The sequence below is a fragment of the Chamaea fasciata genome, unplaced genomic scaffold (genome assembly GCF_029207755.1).
Source record: "Chamaea fasciata isolate MVZ Bird 193981 ecotype frontalis unplaced genomic scaffold, bChaFas1.0.hap1 SCAF_5, whole genome shotgun sequence".
NCBI lineage: Eukaryota > Metazoa > Chordata > Aves > Passeriformes > Sylviidae > Chamaea > Chamaea fasciata.
The window spans coordinates 47,524,526-47,534,279 of record NW_027094090.1 but is presented as its reverse complement, the minus strand read 5'-3'; the positions used below and the strand labels follow the sequence as shown (position 1 = coordinate 47,534,279).

The window sequence follows — 9,754 nt, the reverse complement described above, 5'->3', positions numbered from 1 at the left end:
TATTTTTGTGGCTCTGATGTGCCAGGCCATCGAATCCACACAGTCCAAAAAAACCCGATTTTCCCGTGCCTCTTCCTGGCTAGAGGCAGGGCCCCTCTAGCACTGGTTATTATTCCCTTCTTGGACGTACATGGTAGAGGTTCCTTCGAGGGAATCTGACACAGCATTCCCACCTCCGTAATACCTGGCAGCTTGCTCATGGGAGGCTGAGGCTACCTTCATTCTAGTGGAACTCCCTCTGTTAGCGTTTCTCTCCTTGAGCTCACGTACCCGTGCTGCCAGGACAGAAGTAGGTTTCCCATGCCACGCTCCCATGTCCTCCCCATGGTCCCGCAGATAAAACCACAGGTCAGCTCGAGGGGTGTACCCTCTCTCTCTCGCTGGGGAATGTTGGGCTCTGATTCTGGGGCCTGTGACTCGCACCGGTGCTACATGGGAACTGTTCCTTCTCATCTCCTCTCTCATTTCCCTCATCTCCTCTTTGAGTTCCTTCACCACCGCAGAGACATGAGCCTGCATTGGACCACTGATCATACTTTCATAATTTCTGAGCTTGTTGGCAACAGAACCCACTGTCTCTCGGTTATCCTCGGCATTAATTGTTGCGATGAATGTGGCGTATTGGGATGGTCCATGAGTTGCCAGATTCCACAACATGTGCCCTGTGCATTTAACCTTGTCGGGGTCATTATCATGCTGTCCGGTCCTCCCAAAAAGTACTTCCAATACTGCCACTTCTCTCAACTGTTGGATTCCTTCCTCAAGGGTCTTCCATCGCATTCTATTGTTGTGCTCTTGCATTCTGTCTCTGTGGACAAATCTCTCTCTCACACTCATTAGAAGTCGTTCCCAAAGGGGAAGGGGCCTTTGCTCTCTTACAAATACCTGATTTATACCTGAGTCCTGGGTCAAGGGTCCCAAATTCCTTGCTTCAGCACTATCCAGTTGCACACCTGTACCCATAAGGTCCCAGACTCGAAGTAGCCAGGCTGTATAAGCCTCACGTCCTCGTCGTGCAATATCTTTTTGCAGATTACGTAGACTTTCATATGTCAGGGACTCAGTGATGATCTCAACCTGTGGCTCTTCTGTGGACTGTGAGGACCCTCCTTTCTTACCCTTAATATCAGGATCTGACGATTTCACTTTACACTTCCTTGTTTCCACAGGGGCGACTGCTGCTGGCTGTGGCTGCCCTTGTGGTTCAGCTGGAACCTGGACAGTTGTAACATCTGTGGGTTCCACTGCTGCACCATCAGTCTCTGCCTTCTTGGGGCAGGGGGAGGGTTTTTCATGAGCTGGGGAAATGTACTCTTTCAGCATTTGGCCTATCTCTTTTACCAGAACCTCAACCCAATCCGGGTGGGTCCTTTCTGAGGCAGGCTGTGGGGCAGAGTCAGGCTCTGGGGTATCATCCCTATTCTGTGGGCTAGGTATCAGGGTGGTTATCCAGGTCAATCTTCCCTTATCTCTGAATGCTAAACAGAATACGCATATTAGCAGCACCAGCCATTGTATGATATCATTAGCATTCAGAGAGGATTTAAACCCTTCAAAAACTGGTGGGGCAGACCCAAAGAGATGGGTAAAGGGTTGGGAAAAAGAAACTTCCCCCGGTGTCATTTCCTCACAGTAGGTACCATTGTTAAAGTAACTCCAAAAACACACAGTTAGTGTACGATAGCCCTGAATCCATGTGCCTGCCTTCCAGAGGAAATTAAAAATCCATGAGTTCTTCACCTTATTAAGCCATAAAATAAACTGGATGACAGTCACAGTAGCCTTAGTTATAGGGCCCATGTTTAGATAAGGGCCTGCAAATGGAAGGAATACAGCCACAACCACATGCCACCCAAACCAGGCTAAGTTAGACCACATGATGCAGCCTAATGAGGTTTTTATATCCAACGCACACAAAAGAAAGTACTAGGTTAGTTAAGAACTGCTATTTCTCTTCCCTTTTCTTTTCTCAGTGCCCTCAAGCCCCACACTTGGGCGCCAAAATCTGTCTTGGTTTAGGAAGACAGGTATCTGCTAGGTAAAATTACAATCAGAGGCTCTTTGGCAAAGATTTGGGAAATAGGAATAGCAGTTCTTTACTAGTATGTAATACAAAGCAAACAAACACAAAAAAAAACTCCCCCCCCCACCAAACAACTACAGCATTAATGACAAACGACAACAGTACCAAGAACCTTGAGGGCTTTGTTTCACAAAACCCAGGGCAGTTTGGTTTCGGTGTCCCTGCAGGATCCTCAGAGCACCAAGCTGGAACAGTGGAAAAGTCCCGGGCTGGTAGCTGGGATGGCAGGGTGTCCCGGCAGGCAGGGGCAGGATGTCCCGGCAGCGCAGGGAGTGCAGGGTCACGCTGCAGCAAGAGGAGCAGCGCCGAAGAAGCTCGAAGGCGAGGCAGAAAGCGCCCAGCTTCTCCTCGGCGTGCTTTGCGGCGGCTGAGATCCTCGAGGAGCGGCCGACACGCGTCTCCCGAACGCCGGAAGCAGAAAAGCCCGCAGCTGCCTCAAGCTGTGTCTTTTACCTGCGTTATCTCCCCCTTCCACCTTTTGTCCATCTCTTTGTTTCAGCCAAGCACTCTCAAGTATCCAACACCCGGTCCCCTTGGCAACCCGTGGGGAAAAAATTCCCCAGAGAAAGAAGGAACAAACCCAACCCCCAACAGGAGGAGACACGGGGCTCTTCAGGAAACGCTGAAAAGTGCTTCTGCCACAGTGCACAATCAGGCTACCAGCTCTGGCCAGTGAGATGCCACACTCCAAGAGTAAAGTTCTCAAATTGTGTATTTTAAACATTTAAACTTTTTAATCACCTCCTAAGGGTACAGTAGCCAGCAATTCCAAAATGTTGGAAGTCAAGCAAGTGAGGCAGCAAACCACCTTGGCTGAACAAGGATCTTCTCTTGAGAAAAAAGGCCACAAAAGGAAGGTATGTGCTCAGTGGAAGCAATGTCAGATTACATGGTGTTGGAACAGTTGCCCCTCTACGAGGACAGTGGCTCCAGGGAGAAATGCTCCGGCATGATGGAGCAGACCCACTGTGGCAGTCATCTAGATTACCCCAGCAAACAGAACCCCAATGTGAAAGCAAGAATAACTTTGAAGGAGCTGCTTGTGCCTTCTGCCCATGGCAGTGAAACAGCAATTTCACTTGTGGTGCTGAGATCAGTGAAGGAGCTGGTTGATCATGAGATCAAAATTATAAACCTTTTTTCTCCCTGAATGACAGAAAAATGAACAGCATGTTGCCAAACTGCAGGAGTCTCCCCTTGGGAGCACAAACATGCCTCCTGCCAAAGCATGTTACTTCACTGGAACAGAGATCTTGCCTCAGAAGTCTCTTATTCCTCAGTTTCCCAGACATCAAGCCCAATGCTAGAAGATGGCCATGTTCAGCCCCAAGGTTTCCTTCTCCAGTTTCAGTTCAGCAGCTCTGGACTCCTGGGCTTCATTTGCTGCAGGATTTCTGTCCCCACCCTCCAGAACCCGTCTAAGCCATCCATGATCTGAACTCCATTGATCCAGATCCTTGTCCCTCTCCATGCTAAAGTTATTCCACACACAGAGGCACATAGGAAGGCAATCCCCCATGGCCACTTGCATGTCTCTGTCCATTAAGCTTCTCTTAGGACTTCCTCCCATATTTCTTTTCACTTACTCTGTGCTCTAGGATGTGAGTGCCAGTATTACAGGCTCACAATAAGTGTACCACATGGTGATTTCTAGACCATGCCTAAACACGGAATTACTAGGTGAAAATCTGTGAACAGCTTCATGGCTAGGTGTCCCACATGCATCAACCCCCAACACATAGCCCTCCTAACAGACCCACCACAAAGACTGCTAGTAGGACATATAAATCTGCCCAGGAGGACTGAAGGGAGGAGTTTTGCCCCTTATATAACTCGAGGTTTTAGTGGTTCCCTGTAGCAGCAGGCACCTTGGCACTTTGCACTGTGCCCGTGTAAGGACGGTGGCTGCGGGCAAGGGAACTTGGGTCACATTGTGCCTAGGAGGCAGAGGGAGGGGATCAGTGTCCAAAGTGCAAGAGCCATGTTGGCAGTGAACTTCGGCAGTGCTGAGGTACTGAAGTCTGTGCTGGGACAGTCAGTCACCTCTAAAGAAGTGTCCAAACAAAACTAAACAAATTCATCTAAGCCCTCATGGACACCCAAGCTACTCTAATGGCACAACAATCTGGGTGAGTTTAGCCTGGTCAGTTACTTGTGCTGGTTAGCACAGCACGGAGAAGGAAAGGAAATGCAAGCCTGACCTTGGCTCAGATTGTGGAACTGGGCTTGGCTTGTTTTCTTGGTCATATGCAGCTGACTCAGTACCGGTAAAGGACTGTCCTCAGAACTGAAAGAGAAAGCAGATAACTATCTGCACATGACAAAACAGGCTGTGGTGACAGACACCAGCCAGCACAGGACTGACAGCAGTCACCAACCCACCTGGCTCCTAGAACGGCACCACAGCCCTCTCCAGCGTGTTTCAGCTCCACGCCCACCCAAATGGGCAGCCTGTAAGTATCTCCAGAGACCCCCACTTTTTTAATGTCACTGGCATTAGGGAGAACTGCCAGGAGAAGTGGTGTTGTAGGGTGCAGATGTCTTGGAGGGTCCTTCCCCTGCTGTAAGACGCTTTAAGGGCAGTTCTCCCACAGACAGTTCCATTTGCCACTGGTTGGTTTCTGTTTATCAGCAATCCTTAGCTTGCCAGTGGCCTATCTTCACCCATGGTTTCTCTGCTGCTGATCCTGCCTGAGGGGGAAAAACAATCCGGATAGCTGGGGTGGGGAGGTGGTGAAGGGACAGGACAGATGTCTTGAAAGAAAAGTGTCACGTCCAAAGCTTGACACTTTAAATTTACTCTTGTATAGCATTTCTCCCCTCAGCAGCCAGGGAGAGGGGATGCAGGAAAGTCAAGTTGTCTGGGGGGCTGTTCACTGCAGAAGGAAATGCCCATTCCCTCACCCCTTTGCACTCAGCCCCACTGCAGCGGCATCCAGGGGTTCACAGAGATGCTTGTCCCTGCACAGAGGCCAGATCCTGTGCCAGAGCTGTGTGCCTCTCTGTCCCCTTACCCAGGCCCTCCGCCAGCTGCTTGCTGGAGGAAGGCACAATCCCAGCCTGGGAAGGTTGCTCACCTGCCTGTGAGCAGCAGAGGAAAGGGCTGTGCAGCCCCAAAACACAGAGGGTGCCTAGGAGGCTTATTTCCCACACAAAGACCTCAGGGAGCCCCTGAGCCATTCACACAGGGCCTCCTTCTGCTGGGGAGACTGACACACAGAGCTCTATGGTGAAACACAGTGTTTCCATCAATGCCAGTCTGGGAACAAGGGGCCTGAATCCAGGCTGGGGCTTGCTCTGCCATGTTCAAGATCCTCTTTCTTGCACCTTTGAGGAAGAGCCTCAGTCTCCCATCCAAAGGCACAGACACCTCCTTCAAGGCAGTGAGGCTGCTGCTGTCTGAGAAAAACTCAAGCTGTACACTGGGTGAGAGCTCTTTCCTGTCTGCCCCTTGCTTCTCAGCCAAGCTGCTGCCAGACCTGCCTCAGTGATGAGCTGCAGAGCTCACAAATGTCCTATCTGTGGCTGCACAGGCACTCACTCAGCCTTCACTGCCTCCAGACCCATCACAAGTTCTCTATCCAAGCTGGCACAGGGCCATCCTAGGCGTGTTTCTGGTCCTACCAGTCACAAGTAGGGACAGGGATTTACTTACTGGGTTGGGCTGGACAGGGGAGGCAGCAGGAGGCAAAGATGCCAGCAATTTGGCAGTGAAGAGGGACATCGCTGGGAAAATATGCCCTCTGGGAGAGGGCAGAGATACCACAGGCTTTCCCCAGGTCCTCATACATGCAGAGATCACACAGCAGCACAGGCTCTCTGAGGTGGCTGTCCTCCACCCCTGCCATATGTTACCACAAACCTGATCGGAATTTAATTCTCTGTCTCCTCTCTAGTAAACATGTGCAACTAGGACAATTTTTAATAGCTTTTATATTTTATGGATGCTGAGGGAGTGAGTGTGAGATGATTGAACAAAAAGCCATGTTTCTAAAAGCCTGCCTTCCTTAGGAAACTGGTCTAAAGAAATATGACAAGCAAGGATTGGTGGGAGGGCAGGGCCAAGAGCCGGCTGGGCTGTAGTGGTCCCAGCCCTGAGGTCTAACAGAAATCCCCGGAGACCTGGTCAGCCAGCCAAGAACTCCCTTCAAGTGCAGCTTGTTCTTCCTCTGAGGGCTGTGAGGCAGGAAAGCAGGGAGAACAATGAGTGGTGTGAGCCCTTGTGGAACAGGGAGAGGAAGAGGAGCAATGCTTGGGTGCAGACCATGGGTAAGACACACAAACCAAAGGGCAATACTAAGGGCAATTCAAACCATGGTGAAATCTGCCAGAGGTGTCATTCTGCAGCACAGTCTGTGCCCAAGTATAGATATTTTCCTGGTTGCTTGTGTCTTCATGGCAGATTCAGAACAAGGGGCGTCCTCCATGTGACCTTCCAGTCTCTCCAGAAGCCTGTTGTGAAGAGGCCCTCCAAGGGATACTACAAGAAGTGAGGGAAAAGTGACAAGGGGATGTGGACAGGTTGGTGTCTGACACTGTGACCCCCCCCTTCCATGCTGTGTGTGTGCTGCTCTTGGGAGAAGTTTGGGACTGAGAAGCTTCATCTTTGTACTCATTAAACAGAGGTGCCCCACTTCCAAGTTTCCAGGGAGGGATGAGGAGTGGGAAAGGGATGCTGAAAGGTCTCTAGTCACCAGCACTGCCACCTGGCGCCAAGTACAGATTGAGTGGAGTCTCTCCTGGCACTTTAAGAACTCAGAGGCTGTACCAATTTCACAATCACCTTTGGGCGATGGTTTAGGAGGACATCCAGGGTATCACAGATTCACAAACTATTCTGAACTGGAAGGGACCCAGAGTCCAATTCTTAAGTAAATGGCCCACACAGGATTGAAGGATATACCACTGGGTTACTAGGCAATGGAAGGGGACAGTAGGGCCAATGTGAACTGCTTGAAGGAAAGTGGTAAATTATTCTCAGCAGATAGAGCTTGTCACAGGGAGAAAGAGTTATTTGCAAAGACTAAGGCCTGAGGCTAAGCTTGAAGCCAAGGTCTCTGAGTCCTGCGTTTATGCCTTTCTGCAGACCCGGGTAAACAGTGCTTCACTGCCAGGAGGCTCTGCAGCTAGTGATACCCTTTCCTGATGCCACTCCCCTGTCTTACAGCGTGAAGCAGAAGCCGGCAAGACAGCACTGAGGACAGTATACATTCCAGGGAAAGGAGCAGAGTCAGGTTTGCCAACCAGCCTGAGAAGAGCAAGGTGGATGGCAATCACAGGTGTGTCTCAGTAGCACCCATGTCCCTAGGCCTCAGAGGAAGGCGAGTGGCAGCAGGTGGATCCAGGGTGCCTCTCTGAGCTGGGCACCTGCCTGTCTGTGTAGGGCACTGGTCCTCAGGCAACCAAGACAGAGGAGCACCATGTCTGCCAGCCTCAGTGGGTAGCAGAGCTGCAGGTATTCAGTCCTGCTGTGTTCAGAAATCTACAGGCACGCAAGGACCTGCATGTGGAGCTCAGATGCTGGAAATGGGTGGTATCAATGGCACTGGGTATCCCAGAGCTATAGGACAAGGGCAGGGGGGCAAGGGGAGCCCTGGAGTTCAGATCCTGTCATGTCTGCACTTCTCTCAGTAGTCCAAAGATCACAAGGGATGTCCTTGTTTGATAAAAATTGAAACAAACACATTATTCCAGAATAGCTCTTATCCTGCTTCTTACCAGACAGCAGTTTTTCTCTCCTCCCATCCCTGCACTTTGCTGACAAATGCCTCTCTTCCATTGAGACCATGGTGCAAAGCGCACGTGTGGGGCTCAGTCATACTCTCCCTCCCAGTACCAGTCCACGCATGGGACATCATTAAGCCACCTTTGCTGTTACCAGAAGTGCACCAAATGCACAAAGTGCACCTCCTTCAACCCAGTAACACAGTACAGTCCTAGGCAGGACTGAGATAACTCGTATTTGCAAGGGGAGTCCCTAGACCCCAGCCATAAGGCCCAGAGCCCATCTTGGGAATGGTGCCATAGGAGGCAACAACTGAGGAGTCCCCCCTCCGTGTTTCGCAACAGGCATCCCCACAGCAGTTTTTACCATGGTAGCAAAAAAGCACGTAGGCATCAGGATGGGTCTGCTGCAAGAGAGATGTACCAAGAACCTGCTCGACATGCTGACTGTTGGGACCTTGGCCTTGATGTCCTATGCACTGCTGTACGAAGCAGGAAACCTGGTGAAGCTCCCTGACAAATGCATTGGCTTTTACAACTTCTGCCTGTGGAATGATACAGCTGGGGAGCTGCAGTGTCTGGACAACACGCATCTAGAGGCAATAGGCATCAGTCTACCAGAAATGGCACTAGCCAGGCTTTGTGTGTATACCTGCCTGGTCATCACCCCCTTCCACCTCCTTTATGTTTTAACTGTGAATTGCACAGGGCAGAGAGAGGGATGGAAGACAATCCGCATCATATCTTTAATCAAGTTGATAATCCTGTCTGGAGGCCTGGGTATGTTTCTTTTACAAACCTCACGGTGGATTCATCCCTCTGATTTCACTGGAGGCTTCCTGGCACTGCTTGGGACTCAGGCCCTGCTACTGCTCCAGATTCTCACTGCCACTGTGTACCTCAGCTGGGCCAAGCACACACATATGTGTCAAAGCCATTCAACTGAGGAGGCCCTGCTCACTAAGATTTGACAGTGAAGATGCAAGAGCTATCAGTAACATGCTTAAAAATAGTAATCCCAATACAGCTTTACTGCCTAGCAAAAATCTGATTCCCAATCCAAAGGCTCATGTCGAGCCACGCTCTGGCACATTACTGTGTGCAGCAGTCCTGCATCAAGCTGGTAGCAGACACCAACAGCCACAGCACACCACAGAAGCTTTCCAGGTACATTCTGCAACACTCCTCAGTTTGGGGCACAGCATCAAAGTGACAGCACTTCTGGCCACAAAGAGCAGTGAAGATGGCAGAACCAGCACACAGTGGAGACAGCCCTCAGCCCATACCTAGTCTAAGTAAAAAAAGGTTGCTAGTATCTCATAGTATGTGATTAAATCTGTAATTAACTAACCAAATGCTTTTAATACCTTTAGCCCTACAATATAACAAAGATACAGGGAGTTTAAAACCAGGATCTGTAGATTATGTTTAACTAGGAACTAACAAATATTCAGGAAAATGTAACCAAGTAGGTAACTTCTTTGTAAGTAGACAGGATATATAACACTTAAATAAGCAGCCAATCAACAAGCAACCATCAAGGCTGTGAAGAAAGCCATCTAGGGCGATAGAGAAATAACACCAGAAGGAACCAGTTTTGTAGTTTGAAAACAAGATAACAGTCTGAGCATGCACCAATTAAGAAAGTGCAATAAAAGGACAAGTGACAAAGACGATTGAACGACCACCAAAACCCCAAAAGGGGTTGTAATAATCCCTAAAGGACACTAGATGTCAGAAAAGACTGAAATAGTTAACTCCTGTTTGTATAATCATTTTTTCAAAATAGGCATTTTAAGTTACTGATTTGTTTGTGTAGTGAATATGTAACAGTCTTGTAAATATAAACTGCAGGAATTCATCCAGTGGCTGGGAGAACTTATGTAAATAAAGAATGCCTGCTTAACAGTGATATCCTTTGCTGTTGAGTGGATTTGTTTCAAGGGA

At 49.5% G+C, this 9,754-nt stretch overlaps 1 protein-coding gene across 2 annotated transcripts; it reads left to right on the top strand.

The window, feature by feature from the left end:
• The first annotated feature begins 4,383 nt into the window (after window positions 1-4,383).
• TMEM140 (transmembrane protein 140) lies at window positions 4,384-9,719 on the top strand. Of its 2 annotated transcripts, XM_066183477.1 has the most exons (4): window positions 4,384-4,536; window positions 6,486-6,604; window positions 7,251-7,362; window positions 8,153-9,719. In XM_066183477.1, exons 3-4 carry the CDS (start codon window positions 7,350-7,352, stop codon window positions 8,776-8,778), a joined length of 639 nt encoding a protein of 212 aa, XP_066039574.1. In that variant the 5' UTR covers window positions 4,384-4,536; window positions 6,486-6,604; window positions 7,251-7,349; the 3' UTR covers window positions 8,779-9,719. The 2 variants fall into 2 exon arrangements, with proteins under 2 accessions (XP_066039574.1, XP_066039575.1); XM_066183478.1 differs by lacking the exons at window positions 4,384-4,536; window positions 6,486-6,604 and having other exon boundaries at window positions 7,341-7,362; window positions 7,467-9,719.
• Window positions 9,720-9,754: the final 35 nt, after the last annotated feature.